Source organism: Salmo trutta, chromosome 37 (assembly GCF_901001165.1).
Source record: "Salmo trutta chromosome 37, fSalTru1.1, whole genome shotgun sequence".
Taxonomy (NCBI): Eukaryota; Metazoa; Chordata; class Actinopteri; order Salmoniformes; family Salmonidae; genus Salmo; species Salmo trutta.
In genome coordinates, this window is record NC_042993.1 from 18,021,061 (window position 1) to 18,048,859 (window position 27,799).

Here is a 27,799-nt window from a genome sequence, read left to right on the forward strand (position 1 = left end):
ATACACCCGGTCATACTGTTGTTCCATTTGTCCATACACCCGGTCATACTGTTGTTCCATTTGTCCATACACCCGGTCATACTGTTGTTCCATTTGTCCATACACCCGGTCATACTGTTGTTCCATTTGTCCATACACCCGGTCATACTGTTGTTCCATTTGTCCATACACCCGGTCATACTGTTGTTCCATTTGTCCATACACCCGGTCATACTGTTGTTCCATTTGTCCATACACCCGGTCATACTGTTGTTCCATTTGTCCATACACCCGGTCATACTGTTGTTCCATTTGTCCATACACCCGGTCATACTGTTGTTCCATTTGTCCATACACCCGGTCATACTGTTGTTCCATTTGTCCATACACCCGGTCATACTGTTGTTCCATTTGTCCATACACCCGGTCATACTGTTGTTCCATTTGTCCATACACCCGGTCATACTGTTGTTCCATTTGTCCATACACCCGGTCATACTGTTGTTCCATTTGTCCATACACCCGGTCATACTGTTGTTCCATTTGTCCATACACCCGGTCATACTGTTGTTCCATTTGTCCATACACCCGGTCATACTGTTGTTCCATTTGTCCATACACCCGGTCATACTGTTGTTCCATTTGTCCATACACCCGGTCATACTGTTGTTCCATTTGTCCATACACCCGGTCATACTGTTGTTCCATTTGTCCATACACCCGGTCATACTGTTGTTCCATTTGTCCATACACCCGGTCATACTGTTGTTCCATTTGTCCATACACCCGGTCATACTGTTGGTGTGACAGTTCTACTTTTTCAATTTCTCCAAGAGCTCCCGAAGTGATATATATCCACGTAATAAAACAGATATAGAGGAACTTGTAGACAGGATGCCGAGGTATTGGGGGAGTGTGTCTGTATTCTGCACAATGCTGTTTTCATCAGACTGTGTGGCCATAAGGATTTTAGTTTTATTCATTCAGTAAATCTGTCGGCAGTGGCACTCCTTCTGCTCCCTCATAATTTACATTGTAATTCCATCTACGGGAGGGAGGGAGGGAGGGAGGAGGGGGAGGGTGGGGGGGGAGGGAGGGAGGGAGGAGGGGGAGGGTGGGGGGGAGGGAGGGAGCACTATTCTTTTACATAACAATGTAACCAAAATCTGCTAGCATATTTTTCCGCCTTGTGCAATACCTCCACTGCTGCGATGTGGGGGTGGGGGGAATGAACCCTAGCTGAGACAAAGGAAGGAATGTATATCCTTGAAACCATGACTCAAGTCACGATTTACATGCCTCAAATGACGTTTAGTGACTTGAGTACAACACTGTTATTACCTACATCAGCCAACGTCACACTATAGCTCAAGTGAACATTGTGTGTGCATTGTGAAACATCATCTATTGTAAGGCATCACATCGACAGCTTCAAATGCTGCACCGCCTCCCTATCATCACCATCATGGTTCTGTTGAGCCGTTCATTTCCTGCCAATGAATGGTTGATGTCAATATGATGCAGCAACTGTCATCTCCTGAAGTAGATCAGACTCCATGAATAAGTCATATGATTAAGTTGTTCGTGCCATTGTTTGCACAGAATATTTCTGATCTGATTGCATCACCGCCTGGTATGGCAACTGCTCGGCATCTGACCGTAATGCGCTACAGAAGGTGAATGCACCAATTTGTAAGTCGCTCTGGATAAGAGCGTCTGCTAAATGACTTAAATGTAAATGTAGTGCGAACGGCCCAGTACATCACCGGGGCCAAGCTTCCTGCCACCCAGGACCAATATAATAGGCGGTGTCAGAGGAAAGCCCCAAAAATTGTCAGAGACTCCAGTCACCCAAGTCATAGACTGTTTTCTCTGCTACCGCACGGCAAGCAGTACCGGAGCGCGAAGTCTGGGACCAAAAGGCCCCTTAACAGCTTCTACCCCCAAGCCTTAAGACTACTTATTTTGTACACTGCTGCTACTCGCTGTTTATTATCTATGCATAGTCACTTCACCCCTACCTACATGTACAAATTACCTGGACTAACCTGTACCCCTGCACATTGACTCGGTACCGGTACCCCCTGTATATAGCCTCATTATTGTTATTTGATTTTGTTACTTTTTATTATTTTTTACTTTAGTTTATTTGGTAAATATTTTCTTAACTCTTTCTTGAACTGCATTGTTGGTTAAGGGCTTGTAAGTAAGCATTTCACGGTAAGGTCTACACCTGTTGTATTCGGCGCGTGTGACAAATAAAGTTTGATTTGATAACACAAGCAGTGTTTCCTTCTCTTCTCTCCAGCGAGGCACAGTAGTAGGAATATATTGTAGAAAGCCGTTTCTATGCAGTTTGTTTTCAAAGGGCACACGACAGCACACTGAGTGAGTAGAATGGATTACCCTCATTATTAATGTATTATCAAGGCTGAGTGATTGACAACCTTCATTTCATGCTTGGCAGACTTGTAAATGAAGGCTGTGTGGTGCTGCCTGGGTTATAATGATTGTTCACCAATTACTGTATGGAGGGATATTTTAGTAAAGGCGCTGGGATATTGGTGTTTGTAATCATGTAAAGCAGGCTGAACATGTAGGCCTAGCAGTGAAAATCCTATATGAGCTCATATGCTTCAATTGCTTGGGTTAATTTGATGATTCTACATGTTCTGGTTCAGAAGTTACTTATTGCACCACACTGCGTGCAGAGCGCTGTGTGAGGTATGTGTGTGTACCTGGGGATGCCAGCGAGGTAGGCTATGAGTCTGCGGAGGGCATCTGTTCATATTCACAGTTACTTCTGGCCACCTGGATAACACAGGAACCAGCATGAGAAACACACAACAACCACTAAACAAGGTGTGTCTGGCCTGTCTTCTAGACGGAGCATTGTCTGAGACAAACATAGTGGAACTCTGCCTCTCCCTGCTGACCCTGATCTGTACTTCTAGCAGTGTGTGTTTGTGTGTGTCTGTGTGGAGTTGACCCTTCTCAGTGCCTCTAGCAGTGTGTGTGTGTGTGTGTGTGTGTGTGTGTGTGTGTGTGGTGTTGACCCTTCTCAGTGCCTCTAGCTGTGTGTGTGTGTGTGTGTGTGTGTGTGTGTGTGTGTGTGTCTGTGTGGAGTTGACCCTTCTCAGTGCCTCTAGCAGTGTGTGTGTGTGTGTGTGTGTGTGTGTGTGTGTGTGTGTGTGTGTGTGTGTGTGTGTGTGTGTGTGTGTGGAGTTGACCCTTCTCAGTGCCTCTAGCTGTGTGTGTGTGTGTGTGTGTGTGTGTGTGTGTGGTGTTGACCCTTCTCGGTGCCTCTAGCTGTGTGTGTGTGTGTGTGTGTGTGTGTGTGTGTGTGTGTGTGTGTGTGTGTGTGTGTGGAGTTGACCCTTCTCAGTGCCTCTAGCTGTGTGTGTGTGTGTGTGTGTGTGTGTGTGTGTGTGTGTGTGTGTGTGTGTGGTGTTGACCCTTCTCGGTGCCTCTAGCTGTGTGTGTGTGTGTGTGTGTGTGTGTGTGTGTGTGTGTGTGTGTGTGTGTGTGTGTGTGTGTGTGTGTGTGTGTGTGTGTGTGTGTGTGGTATTGACCCTTCTCGGTGCCTCTAGCAGTGCAGTGGAGATCAGTGTTGGATGTGGGCCATTATCAGGCTGTTACATAAAACACCAAAGAGAGAAAGAGAGAGAGAAAGGGGGGGGCTGTGGGCACACTTGACAGGAAACAGAGGAGTTGTGTTTCCAGTGGGGCCCATGCCCTGTGTTACTGTGCCACACACACATACACACACACGTCTACACTTCCACATGCTGCTGCAGGAATGTTTAGACTGGGCTGACATGCGTGTGTTAGATCATGAAAGGGAGTTGGACAATAAGGAGGGGGGAGGGAGGGAGGGAGACAGCTGAACAGCTATGGTGGTCTTGTTGTCATGCTCACACCTCTCCTCCTTAGTTTGATTCTGAACTTGACTGGACATGGGGGTGAGTACACACATGCACACAGATACATGCAGGCATTCATGTGCACACACACACACACACACACACACACACACACACACACACAGGCCTGAGGTTCACCCACCTATGGTGTCTGCTCTTTGGATGAGGGTACACACAGACACGCTAATACAATAGAACTATTGTAGAAGCATTTTACCTCCCCTGTCCCTCTCGAAACTGTCCCTGTCCCAGCTGGTTGCCTGAAGCAATAGATTATCCTCGTTAGGGCCCAGCACTGCTCTGCAATCTCCCTTAATGACATAATGTGTTATGATGTCCAGTCATGCCTGACTAGTGCTGACTGGGTCGGATGTGGGATAGAATCTATATCAAAGTAGCCATGTTGTATCGGTTGGCCTCCTATCCCAGAGCACGACTCACTCAGACTTCCCCGCTCGATGTTATTGGCATCAGATATTATAACTGACTGATAAGATGATTCCACCAGTAGCCTATCATCCTATTACCTTGGTCTAATCTACACAGTTCGTCTGTGACAACCGTTTTTAGCCTCTCTCCGAATAAAATCCTATTTTTATCAGCAGCAACAACTTGGTAGAATCATCATTAACACTTTATTTTACTGATGGTGAATGCTGCAAGCCTACTTTCCTGGTAGTCGATTTATGATATTATTATTACTCTGGATACTTTCAGGTACTTACAGTAGGCCTGTGTTAGGATGGAGGACCCAGCAGTCTATCTTATTGGTGTGGAGCAGCAGCAGTTACAACAGTTACAACAGAGTCAGTAGATCAGGTGTAGTTGCTTGTATACTCTTAATATACTTCTAGATAGCAGCCTAGGCCTACAGTGCAGGTGACAGAGAGGACTGGATCCATTGTTATATTGACAAAATATACAACAGACAGATGAGGAAAATGGTAACACTGGTTAGGGGAAAATACGTAAATTCATTAAAACATAACGAATTTGGCCAATAGCAATAGATTAAATCAACTCATTAGCCCACAAAGGCAAACGTGCCTCAAACACAGGGAAAAACGCCCAGAAATGAACGCATCTGAGCGTAAACTGCAGTACTCAGTATTACATGTTACCTCAAGACCAGATCTTACAGAGTGATGAGAGCGGCATCCTAAAAGGACCTTCCCTTGGCCTCACCTGGCATTATCCATTCACGTTTAAACAGGTACATTTTCTCTCCAGCGAGGTACAGCATAAAATTATATGAAGCCGTTTCTATGCAGTTTGTTTTCAAAGGGCACACGGCAGCACACTGAGTGATTATTAATACATTATCAAGGCAGAGTGATTATTAATACATTATCAAGACAGAGTGATTATTAATACAATATCAAGACAGAGTGATTATTAATACAATATCAAGACAGAGTGATTATTAATACATTATCAAGACAGAGTGATTATTAATACATTATCAAGACAGAGTGATTATTAATACATTATCAAGACAGAGTGATTATTAATACAATATCAAGACAGAGTGATTATGAATACATTATCAAGACAGAGTGATTATTAATACATTATCAAGGCAAAGTGATTGTTAATACATTATCAAAACAGAGTGATTGACAACCTGTATTTCATACTATTTTCTGTCCGTCTCTGGCAACTGTTTTAACCTCATCTCAGAATGAACTAATACTTTTAATCGGCAATCACAACTAATGAGTCTGCCATCTTTTTTGATAGGATGCTATTAATCATATCATGCAATGCCTTGTGAAAGTCGGATTTTGTGTTACAGTCAAATGAATAATCCATTTAGGATCATTTCAACAACAACAAATCCATTGAGCTGTGACAAAGTGGGTTGGGTACAGGGGACTGCAGTTTGAGACTACAAGGAGTGGTTTCATATGGTAATATGACCATGAATGCATCCAAAATGCATCCCTATCCCCTATTTATTGCACTACTTTTGACCAGACCCCATGTAGAATAGAGTGCCATTTGGGACACAAACCAGCTCTCCCCATGAGGTGGAACAGGGAGTGGGAAATATATTACGTTGCAGGTTTGCAGGAGATAAAGCCTAGCTACTGCCTATTAGCATGTCCATAAAATATTCAGAGTGAGAGCATAGGCCTCGGAGCTTCCTTTCCCAGCACTACACACACATACACACACACACACACACACACACACACACACACACACACACAGTATTAACTCTGAAAGTTGGATAATGAAAACCAGCTTGTTGACTCTCCTCCGTGCCACATTCTATTGGAGTCCAGCGTGAACGAGGCAACCCTCCCCAGACTACAACCTGTGTATCGTTGTGTGTTTTCAAATTCGACTCCTCCCCAACTGTGATTTCCCTCTGCTTTATTTGAAATAGAGCCCTCTCTCTCTCCCTCCCTCTCGCTCTCTCTCTTTCCCTCTCTTGCTCGCTCTCTCTTTCTCTCTCACTCGCTCTTTTTCTCTCCCTCTCTCTGTCTCTGTTTCCTCTCTCCAGTTTAGTAGTTAAGGAAACTGCAGCTCTACCAGGTCTAACACAGTAAACTGCTGCTCTACTAGGTCTAACACAGGAAACTGCAGCTCTACCAGGTCTAACACAGTAAACTGCTGCTCTACCAGGTCTAACACAGTAAACTGCTGCTCTACCAGGTCTAACACAGTAAACTGCTGCTCTACCAGGTCTAACACAGTAAGCTGCTGCTCTACCAGGTCTAACACAGTAAGCTGCTGCTCTACCAGGTCTAACACAGGAAACTGCAGCTCTACCAGGTCTAACACAGTAAACTGCAGCTCTACCAGGTCTAACACAGTAAACTGCTGCTCTACCAGGTCTAACACAGTAAACTGCTGCTCTACCAGGTCTAACACAGTAAACTGCTGCTCTACCAGGTCTAACACAGTAAGCTGCTGCTCTACCAGGTCTAACACAGTAAACTGCTGCTCTACCAGGTCTAACACAGTAAACTGCTGCTCTACCAGGTCTAACACAGTAAACTGCTGCTCTACCAGGTCTAACACAGTAAGCTGCTGCTCTACCAGGTCTAACACAGTAAGCTGCTGCTCTACCAGGTCTAACACAGTAAGCTGCTGCTCTACCAGGTCTAACACAGGAAACTGCAGCTCTACCAGGTCTAACACAGTAAACTGCTGCTCTACCAGGTCTAACACAGTAAACTGCTGCTCTACCAGGTCTAACACAGTAAACTGCTGCTCTACCAGGTCTAACACAGTAAGCTGCTGCTCTACCAGGTCTAACACAGGAAACTGCTGCTCTACCAGGTCTACCACAGTAAGCTGCTGCTCTACCAGGTCTAACACAGTAAGCTGCTACTCTACCAGGTCTAACACAGTAAGCTGCTGCTCTAGTCAGTTCAGTAGACATCAACCTATTATTACTACAGTGTATGACAACAGGATCTACTCAGGTCTAATTTACAGGCTGTGCTATGATGCTATGACACAATGTAAAGGTATGTGTGTGTGGTCGTACATACACCTGTGTGTGTGTGTGTGTGGGGGGGGGGGGGGGGGATTGCTCTCTATATTGAGTGTAAGCCATCTGGTGAGTAGGTGAGGATATGAGTTAAGACCAGAGTACAGCGCTATAGCTATGATGCTATCTATCTAGTCACTACTGTGTCTCTTTGACTGCTTGGTTGTACATTAAGGATTTAACCTCTCTGTTCATGATAATACTCATAACTTGTATGGTCTATTTTTGTTGTTATTAGTGGTTGTCACCATCCTGAACTCTCATTAGGCCTTCTCAAGAGTTCAACCTGTCATAGGGTTGTAATGACGAAGAGATGGCTGATTTCATCTCATGTCAGGGTTCTGCTTCTGGAACTGGGTCAACTTCAGAGACTGATTTTTAACAGACTGGTACTCTGTGGCTCTGAACTTTTTCAGTCCTAACCCAAAGCAGGTTGTGTATTAGTAGTGATGAGAACATGACTGATTGACTGACATCATGTTATCAAGTCAACTTCAATCCAAAACTAAACCTTGATGGTCTGATTTGCTGTTCTGGCTGACTGCATTTCCCTGTTTATTTCAGGGTTTCATCGAAATGAGGAGATGAAGGCCATAGACGTTCTGCCCATCCTTAAAGAAAAGGTTGCCTTCATATCAGGTGAGAAACACAATGTCTCTGATCCATGGTGTTTACCATTCTATATGGTCTGTAGAATGTCATGGGAATACACACACACACACACACACACACACACACACACAAACGACCTCACATGATTCACTGCAGCTCTACATTTACTACAGGGCACTGGGAATAGGCAGCACATTATGGTGGGAAAAACAGCCTACAACACAGGGAAACATCAGGCAGGCAAGGCTTCCTCTGCGAGGAGATGTAGCTTCAGCTAAGCTGTGAGTGGAGCTCTCTGTGTGAACTGTGTCATGACCCTGACCTGCTGTGACTTACTGCTGACATGAGTTAGTCATGTCAAGACTCATGACTTAGTCTTGCCTCTAACTAAAAGCTATAAAGTATTTTTATTTTTATAATTTTTTTATTTCACCTTTATTTAACCAGGTAGGCTATTTGAGAACAAGTTCTCATTTACAACTGCGACCTGCCCAAGATAAGCAAAGCAGTGCGAACCAAACAACAACACAGAGTTATACATGGAATAAACAAACAAACAGTCAATAAAACAATAGAAAAAGTCTATATACAGTGTGTACAAATAAGATAAGGGAGGTAAGGCAATAAAAAGGCCATAGTGACGAAATAATTACAATTTAGCAATTAAACACTGGAGTGATAGATGTGCAGAAGATGAATGTGCAAGTAGAGATACTGGGGTGCAAAGGAGCAAAGAAAATACATTAAAAAAAATAACAGTATGGGGATGAGGTAGTTGGATGGGCTATTTACAGATGGGCTATGTACAGGTACAGTGATCTGTGTGCTGCTCTGACAGCTGGTGCTTAAAGCTAGTGAGGGAGATATGAGTCTCCAGCTTTAGTGATTTTTGCAATATGTATGCTGTAAACAGCTATAAATATGATGAGTGATTTTACCTCAAAGTACTCCTATTACTGTAAAATAGTAATCCATTCTTCAGTTGCCAGTATTACGATAAGAGTCCATTATACTGTAAAAGGTGAGGACAACTAGCAGGATTTGTAAATCCCTGTTTAGTGGTTGTCCGTTGTTGTGTGTTTCTCATGGTCCTGGTTCATGTGTTCCCCAGGTGGCCGAGATAAACGTGGGGGTCCCGTCCTTACCTTCCCAGCCAGGAGTAACCATGACAGAATACGAACAGAGGACCTCCGCAGACTCATAGCCTACCTCGCTGGTATCCCCAGGTACTGTTTCTTATACATAAATGGTAACTGAACACACTGTTGAACCCAGCCCGGCCTCCTTTCCCTGCACTACACACACACACACACAGACATTGACACACACACACACACACACACACACACACACACACACACACACACACACACACACACACACACACACACACACACACACACACACACACACACACAGTATTAACTCTGAAAGTTGGATAATGAAAACCAGCTTGTTGACTCTCCTCCGTGTCACATTCTATTGGAGTCCAGCGTGAACGAGGCAACCCTCCCCAGACTACAACCTGTGTATCACTGTGTGTTTTCAAATTCAACTACTCCCCAACCGTGATTTCCCTCTGCTTTATTTGAAATAGACTCTTCCTTTTAAGCAGCCACCTCCCTGTGCAGCGTTAGAGAGAATATTATACTCCAACCCTCAGCCTGGTGCAGTACCGTTACCACTTTACCACTGACTGTTGACATAGTTTACTCAGTATACAGTATGTGTGCGCGTGTGTGTCTGTTTGTGTGTGTCTGTCTGTATGCGTGTGTATGTGTGTGTGTGCGCGTGCGTGCGTGTGTGTTTGTAGTGTAGTGCAGTGCAGTCCAGGGCTGTATGTAGGTTAGACTCCCCCTGGGCCTCTCTCTGTAGGGGCTGATGACGCCAGGCAGGCAGGCAGGCAGAGCAGAGCAGAGGAGAGGAGAGCACAGCAGAGTGGGTCACTTACTAATAACTAACTGCAGATAGATATTCTCAGGCCAGATCTCCTTTTCGCTCTCTCTCTCTGTGCTGTTTAGCTGCAGGCAAGCTTCTCCTCTTCTCTGTCTGTTTTCAGTGTTATTGGATACTAGCCTGGAGGCTGACTAGTGGTTAGGAAAACAGTGTAGGGGATCTGGTGCGGGTGGCATCCGGAGGGAAGGGGCGTCGGTCTGGACTAGGACGTGGGTGGCGTGGGCGGTTGGCTAGCAGAGTTGCTAGTGGAACGTTACCTCGGCGAGACTGTCTGTGCTGTCCACTCAGCGGAAGGGCAGTTTTACTCTCTCTTTTATACACACAAACAAACTCTCGCTCTCACTTTATCTCTCTCTCACTTTGTATTTGGCTCTCTCTCCGGTTCACTCGTTCTCTCCCACTGTTTTCTTATTGTTTCTCTCTGGGAGACGGCTGGGCTGGTCTTTTCAGAGAGTGAAGTCATAGTGATTTAGTTCAGAGCACAGGGCTTCCTTCTGCGCTGTGAGACACTCAGGTTAAGCCTTAAACACTGGGGATATCCTTTTATGGTGCTTTTGCAGTGGGACACTTTTGGTAAGCGAGTCATTGAACATCTCAACGGTTACATTTTATTTAAAAAATTCTGAGGCACCTGGTGAAAGAAATTTTCACCACCCATTTCATTTTCATTTGAATATTAACAATAGTTTTTTGTCATGGAAGTAAACAAAATATTTGAGTGGTGATTTGTGAATTTCATGGCTGCTTGTGGTCTTGGTTTGTCTCAGTGAGGAGGTGAGCAGACATGGCTTCACGGTCATCGTTGACATGCGAGGCTCTAAGTGGGACAGCATCAAGCCTCTGCTGAAGATCCTGCAGGAGTCCTTCCCTTCCTGCATCCACGTCGCCCTCATCATCAAACCAGACAACTTCTGGCAGAAACAGAGGACCAATTTTGGGAGCTCCAAGTTTGAATTTGAGGTAGGTCCACCCTGCATAGTCTCTTGTGATGACATTCATACAGAATAATTTGAGCAAGCAAGTTACCTAGCGCGAGGTTGCCTTATGGGTTCTGAGAAAAGTACTATAGCAAAATGACTCAACCGCTTTGAATCGATCCTCAGATGTGGATCTTTTCCCAAAAGTGTCTGAGGAGATTGTATGTCTTAATCATCTTTAGGCTATACTGAGAATATGTTTGTAGTCTCTGGAGTTGTAAGGCATGAGGAAATTAGTTTGCAATGTGAATGTTTTTCTTCATTTTTGTTCAAATGAATTGTTTGCCTTCAAATTGAATTAAAGTTGTGTACAAGTGTTCCAAGATGTCGTTATGAGCCCTAGGAAGTGTTGTGTGGAATTGGAAAGTGATATTAAAGCTGTGACAGAGAGTCCCGTGTGGGTAGGAAGCTGGAGCTGTTAAATTTAGTTCTGACCTATTTAGAGTGGAACAAGGATATTTGGGCCTCAGAGAGAGCAGAGTCTCAGTAAAGAGGGCAGTCTGATTAGGGACATCCAGATTGGCGTTAACCTGAGCCCACTGCTAAAGAATACACAACATACACATGAATGGGCTTTGAAGAGCTGTGGATACTGCATGTGCTGATGTTATCTCATAGGGATTTTATGTGTTATGGCTGCAGCTAAAATTCCTGGAATGTTTTTGCCCACCTTTTCAAGTGAACATTGGACGTAATAGATCTGTTGTTGACCACTCCTCATAATCCATGTTTAATTATGTTGGTTATAGAATTTTGACTCACAGCGATAGCATAATCTATTCAGTTGGTTTAGTAACATGATAGTCGTTAATAATGATATCTGCATCTCAGGCGTTTCGTGCATCAGGGTGTAATTTCATTGGGCTTCTCCCATAGAATAAGAATGACGTCTAAGTGTCATAAGATGACATTCTACTTCTCGGATCTCCTTCCATACCTTCCTCACAGACTGCTTTTAGTGTCTGAACCCTCCCTCTTCCTCACAGACTGCTGTTTATATTAGTGTCTGAACCCTCCCTCTTCCTCACAGACTGCTGTTTATATTAGTGTCTGAACCCTCCCTCTTCCTCACAGACTGCTGTTTATATTAGTGTCTGAACCCTCCCTCTTCCTCACAGACTGCTGTTTATATTAGTGTCTGAACCCTCCCTCTTCCTCCAGACGGTCATGGTGTCTCTCGAGGGCCTGACCAAGGTGGTGGACCCCTCCCAGCTGACGTCAGACTTCGAGGGCAGCCTGGAGTATGACCACGACGAGTGGATCGAGGTGCGCGTGGCCTTCGAGGACTTCGCCGGCGATTCCGCCCGGGCTTTGGCACGGCTGGAGGAGCTGCAGGAGACCTTAGCGCAGCGTGACCTTCCGCGCGACCTGGAGGGAGCACGGCGCCTTATGGAGGAACACGCCTCGCTCAAGAAGAGGGCCACCAAGGCCTCGGTGGAGGAGTTGGACACACAGGGACGCAGGCTGCTCCAGAGGCTTCAGCAGGGCGGTGTCACCCCTGGAGTCTACACTAACCGTGGCGGCGGGGGAATGGATGCTAACGATGGGCTCACAGGCCACCCAGATGCCCACAACCTGGTTCCCAAAGTGAGTGCCCTGCTGGACAAGCTGCATGGCACACGCCAGCACCTGCAGCAGCTGTGGCACATGCGCAAGCTGAAACTGGACCAGTGCTTCCAGCTGCGGCTGTTTGAGCAGGATGCAGAGAAGGTATGTTATGAACTAACTACACACTACTTTCACTTTTGTGTTAATAGAACAAGGCTTGTTTCTATTCAAAGGACTCACATTTTAGTCCATATCTCTCATCCTAGCATTCATAACTAGAAAGAAAGCATCCCAAGCTCACCAGTGAAATCTGGATTTGCACTGAGAATATTACTTCATAGCAAACATAATGGGATAAGTAGCTGCAGGAGTAATGGTGCTTGTTGTAGTATACTGTAATGGCCCATAGCCTGTCAGTGTGCATAGACCCAGCTACAGTTATATGGATGTCATGCAGCTATCAGCCAGATGGTGATGTGATGCCTCCCTACTGTGGAAACAGACATGTTTGTCAGTTAGTCAGAGCAAAGCTTTAATTACATCTCCCCACCACCACCTCCTCTTCCTCCTCCTCTTCCTACACTACCACCTCATCCTCTTCCTCCTCCTCTTCCTCCCCGGGCATGTCATTATTGTCCCCGGTTATTAAAGCATGTCTCCGAGGTCAAGTTGAAATGGTAGCTGTCACGCTGAGCTTTCTTGTCATGCTAGCTAGAGGTCCCTCCAGGGTGATACGAACCTCTACCAGCTGTCTGGCGTTCCCAGGGGCAACATCACGAGTCTAGGCAGTATGACAACATGACACTAGGGTCAGGGTGACACACAGTTCAGTACAGTGGAGTGGAGTCATTCCATCTGCCTTCCTGAGTGTCCAAACATCCATGTCCTCAGCCTTTAGCCCAGCCCCACCCCCTCTCTCTCGCTCTCACCCCCAGAGCTGTAAGATACAGTACCTGCTAATAGAGATCTTCTGTGTGCTTGTGCCTGCCTGCGTGCGTGTTTGTGTGCCCATGGCTGTGTGTGTATCGCGCCGTCCACAGATGTTTGACTGGATCATGCACAACAAGGGCCTGTTCCTGACCAGCTACACAGAGATAGGAGGGAACCACCAGCATGCCGGGGAGCTGCAGACCCAGCACAACCACTTTGCCATGAACTGTATGGTAAGAATACACACTTCTACATTACTAATTGACTCAGTGGTTTAACCCAATGACCATAAACTACTGTACCCCTCAGCTTTGTGTTAAAATACATTGAAGCGTATTGACAGTCATCTATAGCGTATTTATAGTCATCTATAGCTTATTTATAGTCATCTATAGCGTATTTATAGTCAACTATACCTTATTTATAGTCAACTATACCTTATTTATAGTCATCTATACCTTATTTATAGTCATCTATACCTTATTTATAGTCATCTATAGCTTATTTATAGTCAACTATACCTTATTTATAGTCAAATTTATAGTCAACTATACCTTATTTATAGTCATCTATACCTTATTTATAGTCATCTATACCTTATTTATAGTCATCTATACCTTATTTATAGTAATCTATACCTTATTTATAGTCATCTATAGCGTATTTATAGTCAACTATACCTTATTTATAGTCATCTATAGCTTATTTATAGTCATCTATACCTTATTTATAGTCATCTATACCTTATTTATAGTCATCTATAGCGTATTTATAGTCATCTATAGCTTATTTATAGTCATCTATACCTTATTTATAGTCATCTATAGCGTATTTATAGTCAACTATACCTTATTTATAGTCATCTATACCTTATTTATAATTTATAGTAATCTATACCTTATTTATAGTCATCTATAGCTTATTTATAGTCATCTATACCTTATTTATAGTCATCTATACCTTATTTATAGTCATCTATACCTTATTTATAGTCATCTATAGCGTATTTATAGTCAACTATACCTTATTTATAGTCATCTATACCTTATTTATAGTCATCTATAGCGTATTTATAGTCAACTATACCTTATTTATAGTCATCTATACCTTATTTATAGTCATCTATACCTTATTTATAGTCATCTATACCTTATTTATAATTTATAGTAATCTATACCTTATTTATAGTCATCTATAGCTTATTTATAGTCATCTATAGCTTATTTATAGTCATCTATAGCGTATTTATAGTCAACTATACCTTATTTATAGTCATCTATACCTTATTTATAGTCATCTATACCTTATTTATAGTCATCTATAGCTTATTTATAGTCATCTATAGCTTATTTATAGTCATCTATACCTTATTTATAGTCAACTATACCTTATTTATAGTCATCTATACCTTATTTATAGTCATCTATAGCTTATTTATAGTCAACTATACCTTATTTATAGTCATCTATAGCTTATTTATAGTCATCTATAGCGTATTTATAGTCAACTATACCTTATTTATAGTCATCTATACCTTATTTATAGTCATCTATAGCTCATTTATAGTCATCTATAGCTTATTTATAGTCATCTATACCTTATTTATAATTTATAGTAATCTATACCTTATTTATAGTCATCTATAGCTTATTTATAGTCATCTATACCTTATTTATAGTCATCTATACCTTATTTATAGTCATCTATACCTTATTTATAGTCATCTATAGCGTATTTATAGTCAACTATACCTTATTTATAGTCATCTATACCTTATTTATAGTCATCTATAGCGTATTTATAGTCAACTATACCTTATTTATAGTCATCTATACCTTATTTATAGTCATCTATACCTTATTTATAGTCATCTATACCTTATTTATAATTTATAGTAATCTATACCTTATTTATAGTCATCTATAGCTTATTTATAGTCATCTATAGCTTATTTATAGTCATCTATAGCGTATTTATAGTCAACTATACCTTATTTATAGTCATCTATACCTTATTTATAGTCATCTATACCTTATTTATAGTCATCTATAGCTTATTTATAGTCATCTATAGCTTATTTATAGTCATCTATACCTTATTTATAGTCAACTATACCTTATTTATAGTCATCTATACCTTATTTATAGTCATCTATAGCTTATTTATAGTCAACTATACCTTATTTATAGTCATCTATAGCTTATTTATAGTCATCTATAGCGTATTTATAGTCAACTATACCTTATTTATAGTCATCTATACCTTATTTATAGTCATCTATAGCTCATTTATAGTCATCTATAGCTTATTTATAGTCATCTATAGCTTATTTATAGTCATCTATAGCTTATTTATAGTCATCTATACCTTATTTATAGTCATCTATAGCTCATTTATAGTCATCTATAGCTTATTTATAGTCATCTATAGCTTATTTATAGTCATCTATAGCTTAATTATAGTCAACTATACCTTATTTATAGTCATCTATACCTTATTTATAGTCATCTATAGCTTATTTATAGTCATCTATACCTTATTTATAGTCATCTATACCTTAATTATAGTCAACTATACCTTATTTATAGTCATCTATAGCTTATTTATAGTCATCTATAGCGTATTTATAGTCAACTATACCTTATTTATAGTCATCTATACCTTATTTATAGTCATCTATAGCTTATTTATAGTCATCTATACCTTATTTATAGTCATCTATACCTTAATTATAGTCAACTATACCTTATTTATAGTCATCTATACCTTATTTATAGTCATCTATACCTTATTTATAGTCATCTATAGCTTATTTATAGTCATCTATAGCTTATTTATAGTCATCTATACCTTATTTATAGTCAACTATACCTTATTTATAGTCATCTATAGCTTAATTATAGTCATCTATAGCTTATTTATAGTCATCTATACCTTATTTATAGTCATCTATAGCTTATTTATAGTCACCCCCCCTTAAAAGGGCCACATAATGATGGGTTAAACTAAACAGTCCTCCCAGTACCTACCACATGCAGTGTGAGGTTGAGACAAGCCGTCCATTTCCTGCCTGTGTGTGTTTGTGTGTTTGTCTGTCTGTCTGTATGTGTCTGTCTGTATGTGTGTGTCTGTATGTGTCTGTCTGTCTCTGTCTGTCTGTCTGTCTGTCTGTCTGTCTGTCTGTCTGTTTGTGTGTGCGTGTCTGTGTGTATGTGTCTGTCTGTATGTGTGTGTCTGTCTGTATGTGTGTCTGTCTGTATGTGTGTGTGTATGTGTGTGCTAACTGTCCTGACCCTCCCTGGCTGCCTGCAGGGTTAAAGGCCCTAGCTGTGTTCTGTAGGGGAAGCTGATAAATCACTTGGTCTCTCTGCCCTCTCTTCCTCCCTCCCTCCACTCATCCTTGCCCTCTCCAGCCCTCCCCTTTGCCTTGCCCTGGCTGTCAGTAGTCAGTACAGGGCCCTAGCTCCGGCCCCCATCTACTCTCTGCTGCTCATGGGGCCAACCAGGGGAAAATGAGGGAATGAATTGAAGCCCTAACTTTTTGTTTTACTGTATTTTCGGATTCTCTAGATCATCAACTAGATTCAGCCGCGGGCCGATTTTTTTCTTGAGCGGATGGTCTTGGGGCCGGAACATAAATACAAATCATTTCTAGACTACAAATTGACCGCAAGAAGCTCAAACAGATATCATTTTTGACTAAAACATAATAATTTCAAACCTTGCTTACATTTGTATATGATCACATCTCTCTATTATGCATGGAAATACTTGGGAACAGATTTCCTAAATTACAGTCACTTGGAACAAATTTCCTGATGTTTTTACAGTCTTTTATGTTTAGCAATGAATTCAGCTCGCAGGCTGCCAGTTGTGGAACCTAGCTGTAGATTATATGGTGGTCTAATACTGTAAAGTACACTTACACTAAGTACAATTACACTGTATGACATTGTTTCCTTGGACATATTCCTCTATAAGTGTAAAGTTTAAATCCGGACTGAGTTCCTGAAAAGAATATTTGTATTTATTTTTTCTGCTGACCCCTAACAGTTTGGGAACCACTGCTCTATACAATTAAATGTTATCCTCTTATCATTTAGTATGATCTTGCTTGTTTATGGAGTTATTTTGTGCTAAGCCAGCCTAGCTTGTTTTGAGAAGCTGACAGACAGCCCCATTGAGGGAGGGGGTTCACCAGACCCAGCCCTGGTCACAGTCACACAGGCATTATTGTGCATGACTTAGCCATCAGTGTGCAGTGTCAACAACAGGCAGGGGGACTCTGAAACAGGCACTGACGCCCCCTTTTCCCCAGGATGCCATGCTTCCTGTTGACTAGAAAGACTATGTGACTGCCAGGATGATATTTGGGAGGTAGAGCTAGTTGCTGATGATGATACTGTGAGGGTAAAATGTGTGCGTGCGTTTGAAAGGGAAGATTATCACAATGAAGCATAATGGACAGCAGCAGTAGTAATCACAATGTGTTAATGTGTTCACTGTTGTGTTAAATCTGCTTTTTGCCACCTTGAGTAAATATCCCAATATCCCAGATTCCCCAGCTAGACGAGAGTTCAGCCATTTAGGCTGGGGCTGATGATGATCATCTATGATTATGTCATTTGTAATATGGAGATGTGATGGTAGACTGCCCCCTCTGGTGTTGTTGTAACATTACACTCTATGGTTCCACTTTGGGGAGGAACGTGCCCTTGACTATTGACAGAAATTCAAAACCAGTTCAATAGAAAAGCAGATGGCCATCTGATAGCGGCACAATGGAAGCCTGTTTGAAACACATAATAGAAATGGTAATGCTAGAATGGACATGTGATGTCATTGTGGCCTAGTCTCCTAGTGTCTCTCTCCTCTCTGTGTGAATATTAACAAGGTAAATATGAAATAAAAATAGTCTTTCTGTCATGTTCCTTATTTTGGAGAACGCTAGCCAGTAACCCCAGGTGCTTCCTGTTCAAGACATTCCCCCCCCCTCACCCTCTCAGAGTCTATGAGCCTAGGTCTCTGTCCCAAATGGCACCCTATTCCCTACATAGTGCACCACTTTTGACTAGAGCCATATGGACCCAGGTCAAAAGTAGTGCACTATATTGGGAATAGGGTGCCATTTGGGACTCAGACTTGGGTTAATGGCATATGCCAAGACCTCCATTACTGTGTCAGTCTCATTGATTAGTTCTTCCTGTTCCATCCTGATCCTATCTCCTATCTGTAATGTTGTTTGTTCGTTTACACCGAAAACAAAATGGAAACATGTTCACGTCGGACCAGTCCCTTTGGCGTAGACAAATAACTCTTGATTGCATTTGTTTTCAATTCCCCAAGTCTGGGATGTGGAGATGGAAAGCGGCCACACTTCATATTTTGCCATGCAAAAATGGGCTTTGTGACAGCAGTATTAGTGTCAGTATCTTCCTCTGTGGAGTGGACCCTCCCGCTCTAAGTGCTCAGTATGTGCGATGCTTGAGAGACAGAGGAAGGTTCTGTGGTATGCTGCTGTGTGGGTAAGCCTTGGTGGCGTATGTAATGTGATCAGTCAATGGATACTATGCAGAGGCCTGACCCAGTGTTTACTTTCCCTTTAACCCGGGTCCTCCAGGAGTTTTACATTAGGCCTGCGCTCTGTCTAGCTCCCCCTGGCTAAGATACCATGCTGTCTGTCGTTTTACATCCAGGAACAAAGCCATGTAGTGGAGAGAGACTGTTATTTAGCCTTACATTTGAATGCTTCACAGATGTCGTCAGAGTCAGAGGCGTTTGTCGTTTTTCAGGAGGGCAGATGTCTTTATCTAGCCCAGCCCTGTGTGTCCGTTCTGTCTGTCCGTATGTCTGTCTGTTTGTCCGCGTGTGGTGTTCTCAACTCTCATCACTTTAAAAAGTGTTTGCAGACAGACAGAGATGTTGAACATTGGTCCATTGATGTTCCCCTGCTATGGATTAGTATAATGAGGATTCACCCACCTCTGTTTCAGAACACACTGCGGTTTTGTGTGATTCATTAAAGCCTCTCATTTAGATAAAAGGGGTAATTGAATGCTAACAGCCCTGCATGTAAAATGGAATAATTCATTTGTGTTTGCTGATCTTTGTCTATCTTGTCACAACAGCTTTTAAAGGGACATCGTGTTGTTCTTTTGTTGTTTTGGTTTTAGTGTGTGAGTAGTAGGATGACGCTGACAGCGTCAGGGAGGGTATCGATCCCTAACCGACAGATGCTAATTACCCAGCATGCCGTAGATCTCTACAGCAGGCAGCGAGAACTCATCAACTGTGTGTGTGTCCACAGCTGGCAGCGAGAGCTCGTCTCCCATAAACACCTCATTAGACCATTGGGAGAACCTTGTAGCTCTGACCACGTGAAAGAGGAAGCCTACTAAAAGGGCTTCTCAAACAAGGGAAGCTTGGCCATTGTTGAGCTGTACTAGATCCAATAGGACTCGAAAGTAATGACCACTGTTTTAGTACAACACAGCCTGTGTGTGACTGTACCATAAACTAGATCCCCCTATTCACTTTTCTTTGGATTGGAAGTTGTACTACTACAATCAAACCCATCCAAAGGGTTTGTTTTGAGCAGCAGTGAGCGGTGTAGCCTTAAGCCCTGTGATATTGGTGATAAAGGAGAGGGAGAAACTCATGACCCGTGACTGAACCTCTTTCTGTCTGGGTGGATCTCCTGCTATGCCCTCCCTTATCCGCACCTTCCGTCCCCTTCTCTGTCCCCACCCAGCCACACACAGTGCTGTGGGCGTCCGTCGGGGCTGGCTGAGTGGATGCATGTGGACATGTGGTCAGACTAGAGGGACTTCCTCCTCTCCCACGGGTGTAGCCCCTCCACTCCGCTCGGCTCACTACGCTTCACTGGATAACTAACATCAGCTGCCTGCTGCACACTCACCGTCACTTCCTTAATCTTTTGATTGGCTGCATTTGTTGGTTCAGCAGTTTAGCATTTTAAAATGTTGTAACATGTAATTTACCATGAATCTCAAGTGTTTTTTTACTTTACTGAAAATGCTCAATATTCTTTTGTTTTGACTTCACTGACATTCTCAATTCTGGACACATTCCTGGCGTGACCATTCTATGTATTTTCTCGACAGGATGCAGCTTTATTTGGTTTCACAATACAGGCACTTAGCACTGTGGTAGTAGTCCCCTTATTGGCTGTTTCCAGTTGATATTTTACCTCCCCTCTGTTCACTGTAACATAAGAGAGTAGAGGCCGAGGCTTGCTGGTGTTTTTGTTTGGACTGGAGGGGTTCTGTTCTCTTCTCAGTGAGTAATAGTCTCTCTGGGTTTTTGTGTTTGATTTGGACTTGGTTGTGTGTGTGTGTACAGTAGGTTGTGTGTGTACAGTAGGTTGTGTTGTGTGTGTGTTCTGTGTTAACTTCTCACCAGCCTCCCAAGCCCTTACTATTGATGTAGGCCCTCCTGTGGCCGGGTCTGTAGCCATGGCCCACCCTGTGCTGATCTATGTCTTTCTAACCCTCCCTCTCTCTCTGTCTGTCTCCCTCCATCTAGGTCTGCCGGTCTGTCTGTGTTTCTGTCTCCTTCTCTCTCTGTCTCTGTCTGTCTTTATGCTTGTCCGTCTCCGCCCCTCTCTGTCTCCCTCCCTCCCTCCTCCCTTCCTGCCTGTCTGTGACTCCCTCCCTGTCGCCCTCCCTTTCTGTCTGTCTGTCACCCTGTTTGTCTGTCTCCCTCCCTCCCTCTCTGTCTCCTTCCCGCTCTATCTCTGTCTATGTGATTATTGGTAACACTTTACTCCCCTCTCCTCACAGAATGTCTGTCATGGCCCCCCCTCTCTCCTTACAGAATATCTATGTAACTATTAACCTCGTCATGTCTTCTCCACTCTTACAGAATATCTAATATGTCTCCTCCACTCTCCTTCCAGAATGTCTATGTAAATATCAACCGCATCATGTCTGTGGGGAACCGGCTGTTGGAGTCTGGTCACTACGCTTCGCAGCAGATCCAGCAGATCTCAGGTCAGTTGGAGCAGGAGTGGAAGGCCTTCGCTGCTGCCTTGGACGAACGCTCCACCCTACTGGAGATGTCTGCTGCCTTCCACCTGAAGGTTGACCAGGTGAGGAGGAAGTACACACACATACACACACAAACAACAACAACACTCGCACACACACACATTGGGATTTTCCAGATTGAACAGAAAAGGGCCAAAACACTCTAGTACCTGTTCCAGCGCTGTGCTCCTACAGAGACTCTCTCTTTACCTCTCTCTGCCTCGTTTAACTCCCCCTCCTCTCTCTGTCTGTCTTTCTCCTCCTCCCTCTCTCTGTAACCTCTCTGCCTTCTTCTCTCTTCACCTCTATTGTAGTGCATGAGGTCAGGTTGAAACCAGATGTCCAGAGTAGCAGGGTGGGCAGTATTGTTATAGACTACAGGTTTGTGTACCCTACTATCCCCAAGGATTTGAAGCTACTCCATGGATTGAATCTTACCCTACTTTGGTAGAGGCTGGTTTGGTAGCCCATGTTATATGTGGACTTAGTTGTTGTCATATGTTTTCCAACAAACTGATTCAAGTGGAGGTGTTGTCTCTACTCTACTGGTTGTTTGCGGTTGGCATGTGAAGCTAAGTTTTAGTGCTGTGTGTGTCTGTGTTTGTTTACCATGGTTCTAGTGAAGCTGTGGTAAACTGAAACCTCTCTGTCAGTCTGGGGACAAAAGGGGGATGATTGAGGAGACACAAAGAGAGAGATACGCACTGAAAAAATGGAATGAGATGATGCCTTTGTCTTTTATCTCCGCTCTCTTCATCCCTCCATTTCTAGAATAATCACTTGTTTTGTATCATTATTCTCCTGAAGTGCCTCTACTTTCTGTTCTACTTTCCTCTCCTCCTCTCCCTGGCCAGCTCCCACAGGAACAGATGAAAATAGTTCCTATCTCTTAATGGCATTGTAGTACGCTGCTGGGATGATGCAGAGCTAATAATAATGCTAGCTAGGGCTGCCTGCAAGGCAATGTGTTGCTTTCATCCCCTGCCATGAATGTGTAATTTACTGATTTACTAAACAGACAGACAGGCAGACAGAAAGGGAGGCAGACAGACGGAGACAGAGAGGGAGGGTTAGAAAGACATAGACAGACACGAGGACAAGTATAAGTATTTTTCATTGCCTGTTTTTGATCTATACACGTTTGAGTATTTTAGAACAAGAGTGTTTTTGTGTGCGCTAGTTACCGTGGTTGGATGATTGCACATACAAATGCTGTGGTACATTTAGGTAGTCATGACGTTATTTAACCCTTCTAAAATAGTGGAACTAATGTGCCGTTTAGAATTTGCATAATATACCTTTAATCTGCTATTGGTTTTGATCTTTTTACTTTCTGTACCACACACCACCATGCACACACACCCTTGTGATTACCATTACAATGTGTGATTGTGTGTGTGTGTGTCTCCTCCAGTACATGGGTAATGTGGAGCCGTGGTGTAAGGCGTGTGGAGAAGGAGACCTGCCCTCTGAGCTACAGGACTTGGAGGACACCATCCACCATCACACAGGACTCTATGAGCACATCACCACTGCCTACTCTGAGGTACTATGGGGCCTGCAGTCACTACACATTCTAGTGCCCAGTGCTCATGTACTGAAGGGATTAGTCGGTGATTAGCCCTTTTTGTGTCGTCGTGCTTTAAAGTCAAATAAATAGCATCTGCAGCACTGAAGGAATCCTGCATAATTCCGATTCAGTTGTGTTTTCAAAGTTCATTGTCAACCTTTTCCCCACCTCACCTGGGATCTCTCCTATCTTCTCCTTTCCTCTCCCAGGTGAGCCAAGACGGGAAGTCCCTATTGGACAAGCTGCAGCGGCCCCTGACCCCAGGCAGTGCTGATTCGCTGACGGCCTCGGCCAACTACTCCAAGGCGGTGCACCACGTACTGGACATCATCCACGAGGTGCTACACCACCAGAGACAACTGGAAAACATCTGGCAACACCGCAAGGTCCGGCTGCACCAGCGCCTGCAGCTCTGTGTCTTCCAACAGGACGTCCAGCAGGTACACACGCTGAGGAAGACGCAGGCACACACACACACACAACAACACACACACACACTCACACCTCACACACACAATGACACAAACACACACTCAAACACAAACACACAGAATACATAATACACAGATACTTTACCATCATTGTCACAGACCACTATACTTATTGTACAGTGTTTTATTAATCTAAAACCTGATTTTCATGCATGTTCAACACCAAAGAGAACCGTGTTGTAATTTTGCGGAGTACATTTAGCTGTCTCCACTTTCTTCAAAGCGTTTTCAGTGGCTCCTGGGGTTTCTGAGTGAAAACTTATCTGTGTGAGTGGCTGACAGACCCTTGTGATTAGGACTGAGCTGGTTTCTACTTCTCTGTGCCCTGTGGACATGCTCTCTATTCTCTGTATCTCTCTCTCTGTATCTCTCTCTCTGTATCTCTCTCTCTGTATCTCTCTCTCTGTATCTCTCTCTCTCTCTCTCTCCTGATACGTACTAGTTGCCATGGTAATCCAATTTACCGCCACATAATGTGTTGCGTGTTCCATATGTCCCATAGAATGATGCGCTCTAAGAGGAGAGACCTTGAAAAACCCACTATCAAAATCCTGTTTATTCTTCTGTTCAGCAATAATAGTGAGATGAGGCAACTGGCCACCCATCTGTTCAATAAATAATAAGGCCGTTATTAACTGAGATATATTATCACAGTCCATAGAAAGGCTGACACGTTGGTCTGTAGTGGATTATGGATTTCTTCATCCATGTTTCCTTATTAAAAGTGCCAGGCTGTGTCCCAAATGACACCCTATTCCCTATATGGTGCACTACTTTTGACCAAAACTTATGGACTAGGAATAGGGAACCGTTTGAGACGCAGGCCCAGACTTGGCACAGTGATGCAGAGCAGAGGGTAGAGGGTGGGTCTGAACTGGGAAGGCATTATGTTATGGCAGTAGCCTTGGACAGAACAGGGCCATCTATAGAGCTGTCCCAGACACAGTTCGTCAAGCTAAAAGTCCCAAAGCTCCCCCTTGTGGCGCAGCACATCAGATCAGCGCATACAGTACATACCAATAACATCCCTGTTCATACAGTACATACCAATAACATCCCTGTTCATACAGTACATACCAATAACATCCCTGTTCATACAGTACATACCAATAACATCCCTGTTCATAGGGTACATACCAATAACATCCCTGTTCGTAGGCTAGTAGTCACCACACCTGGGTTCAACTAGTATCTGTTTTCTTGCAAATGCTTCAAGCATTTAATTGAGCCTGCATGGAGTGCTGGGTTTGTACTTTCGGGACTAGCCTATTTAATTGGTTCCATTCTAGCCAGGCAGGCTCAATCAAACGCTCAATGTATCTGATTCCAAATAGCGACTATCCAAAGTCCTATCACTGTACACAGATGTTGTGATCGAGCATGTGCTACATCACTCTAGTGTCCTAATAACAGCCTTTATTAGACAGGGCTCTGGCAAACCCTCTCTATACCGGTGTATTTCAGTCTCTCAATCTCTTGCCCCTGTGTGTGTGTGTGTGTGTGTGTGTGTGTGTGTGTGTGTGTGTGTGTGTGTGTGTGTGTGCGTGCGTGCGTGCGTGCGTGCGTGCGTGCGTGCGTGCGTGCGTGCGTGCGTGCGTGCGTGCGTGCGCAGGTGCTGGACTGGATAGAGAACCATGGTGAAGCCTTCCTCAGTAAGCATACCGGAGTGGGGAAGTCCCTACACAGAGCTCGGGCCTTGCAGAAGAGACACGAGGACTTTGAGGAGGTGGCCCAGGTGAGCTGGGACACACACACACAGAGAAAAATAGTATTATAGTTTGTGAACTTATTCATTTATATATTATTAGCCCATATGTTCATATAATTACCTGTAATGTGGCAGTCCGCATAATGTCTCTTCTAATGTCCCCCTGTCCAGAACACCTATACTAACGCTGACAAGCTGCTGGAGGCAGCAGAGCAGCTGGCCCAGACAGGAGAATGTGATCCAGAGGAGATCTACCAGGCAGCCCACCAGCTAGAGGACCGCATCCAGGACTTTGTACGTCGCGTGGAGCAACGTAAGGTCCTCCTGGACATGTCTGTGGCCTTCCATACTCACGTCAAAGAGGTACGAGCCTGGGTCCCCTTATAGGCTTATACAGTAGATCTGTACCTGTTGAAAAAACAGGTACTGATCTACAGTATGTCTCTAGTCAGGGCTATAGCTCAGAGTCGACTAAATTGCATGAATATGAGTGTGAAATGACTTTAAACCCTTTTAACTATTAAAGAAAGTTGTGTGTATTGAGATCTGCCAGCTAGCTGTTGTAATATTGATACCCCTCTAGAGGTGGTAATGACATCTGGTGTAGATGTTGTTATGGTAGGGCTGTGAGAGGGTTCTCCACTGCTCACCCTGAGAAAAGTTTAAGTTCAACCTTTAAAGGAGTTCAACCTCCCCCTCGCCCCAGCCCAGTTAGTGTTGTGAAAGAGATGACAGCCAGCCAGGGTAATAAGAGGTTTGATACAGGAGTTTAGTGGCATGAAGAATGTATTACATTAGTACTGCCACACAACACACTGCCCACACACTGAAGAGTAGAAGTGTGCATGCGGGCATTATATTGTATTTATACAACGGCTGGGTCTAATCCTGAATGCTGATTGGTTAAAACCGCATTCCAGCCTGTCTATTCCAAAAATTAGCACCGGCTAAATCTATGATGTTAAAATGCATATTTACTCTGTTCCATCTGCATGCGCAATCCACTGTCTCATCAGCCCTGCCAGGCAATTTATAAAAACATTATCTCACATTTCTTTTAGACTGGCATTTCGTTTTTAACAGAGGAGATTTGTATAAATCTTTCTGTATGCCTCTCCGACATTTGCAACATTGTTTCAATATTCAAATTCGATCTCCAGCTGTCCTTTAGTAATGAAGGTGTCGCGAGTCAGGATGAGACAGACAGGCAGGCAGCTTTTTCAGCCAGTCGAAATCAAGAATCAGCATACATTTTATGGATATATACAAAGAAGTATCAATAGAAACCAGGTCAAACGAAATGAAGTGCAGCTAGTTTGCAGTCTTTCCAGCTTCAGTTTGAAGTGATTGTGTTATCTGTGTTGTTGGCTAGCTTCTCAGAACAACAGTGTCCTGACGAGAGAGCACATTTTCTATGCCAGTTTAAATCGCGCATCATTAGCTCATTGTTATGGATGTATCCAAATAAATGTCACTAGAAAACAGCTTAAACAAATGCTAATCCAGCCCCTTTGTTGTTATTCTGGCTGCACTGTTTGATGTGACTGTAAATTAGCCGTTATTGGCTAGCTAGCAAGCAAGGGATAAGAATGTTTTCAGCCAGTATGAACAAACAACTGGGTCGCGTCCATGGATACAGAACAAAAAGACTTAATGACTGGGTCACGTCTCTGCCATCCGAACCGATAGAACAAACGACCAGCCAGCTTGGGTAGCAACCCTAGATTTGTGTCGGGACTATATCTTGTGGAAGGATGAAATAGTATGAATACATTCATTAAAATAACATTTTTAATTAAAATATGTAAATCATTATTTGAATATGTTGGTAACCCGTAATATAAAAGTGATTATAATGCCCTGGAAGCCACGGTTTGCCGGAACTCTAACAACACCCCTGCCAATATATCCTCCAAACACCGGCTTCTCGGTCATCATCACTTAATGATGTGTGTGTGTGTCCTGTGACAGTGGATGGGCTGCCCAAAGTGACACTGACACATAGACGTATTTCCCTGAGCGTAACACACATCTCCAACAGCCTAAACACAGTGCCTTCCTCCCCCTCTACTACTCTCATCTACTAGACTGGAGCCTAGAGCTATTGCCACAATTTAAGAAGCTGTTCTGTTTCTGAAATGCCTTCTATTCAAAGCTGTAATTTGTCATGCCTTTATTTGCGGTGAAGATTACATGTGTGTTGTGTTTGAAAGGTTTCCCTTGTACGAAGGCAGACCTTTGGAATGAGTGTTTCTTCCCATTGTTCAATGTTGTGGCTGAGAGAGAGGTGGCAGGTTTACCTATAGAGGTGGTGTTTCACTGTAGTCTCCTAAAAACAACATGAAGTTTTTATGAGAACGTTAACTTGCAGCCTGTGTTGTTTCAATCAGTGTCATTCGTTTAGGCATTAATGAAGAGCATTAACCTTTCTGTAAAGGTTCTGTGCCAGTGCGCTGTGCTTTACTCTGTGTGCTGACATTGATATCATCTTTACAGTATATGACTCACAGTGGTTGGTGGTGGCCTGATATGCATATGAATTCATCATTTCT

At 43.3% G+C, this 27,799-nt stretch overlaps 1 protein-coding gene across 5 annotated transcripts in view; it reads left to right on the forward strand.

Annotated features, from left to right (window-relative positions):
• Nucleotides 1–27,799, forward strand: part of LOC115176384 (triple functional domain protein) — a 137,424-nt gene that overhangs the window by 49,020 nt on the left and 60,605 nt on the right. For 4 of the 5 annotated variants that reach the window (XM_029736387.1, XM_029736389.1, XM_029736385.1 and 1 more), the window contains 10 exons: nucleotides 7,972–8,046; nucleotides 9,131–9,245; nucleotides 10,743–10,935; nucleotides 12,114–12,662; nucleotides 13,541–13,663; nucleotides 21,349–21,540; nucleotides 22,893–23,024; nucleotides 23,258–23,488; nucleotides 25,152–25,274; nucleotides 25,419–25,610. In XM_029736387.1, the coding sequence (XP_029592247.1) occupies nucleotides 7,972–8,046; nucleotides 9,131–9,245; nucleotides 10,743–10,935; nucleotides 12,114–12,662; nucleotides 13,541–13,663; nucleotides 21,349–21,540; nucleotides 22,893–23,024; nucleotides 23,258–23,488; nucleotides 25,152–25,274; nucleotides 25,419–25,610 (1,925 nt within the window). Of the gene's footprint in view, nucleotides 1–7,971; nucleotides 8,047–9,130; nucleotides 9,246–10,193; nucleotides 10,549–10,742; nucleotides 10,936–12,113; nucleotides 12,663–13,540; nucleotides 13,664–21,348; nucleotides 21,541–22,892; nucleotides 23,025–23,257; nucleotides 23,489–25,151; nucleotides 25,275–25,418; nucleotides 25,611–27,799 lie in introns of those variants that run through there. The other variant, XM_029736388.1, reaches the window with a different exon arrangement.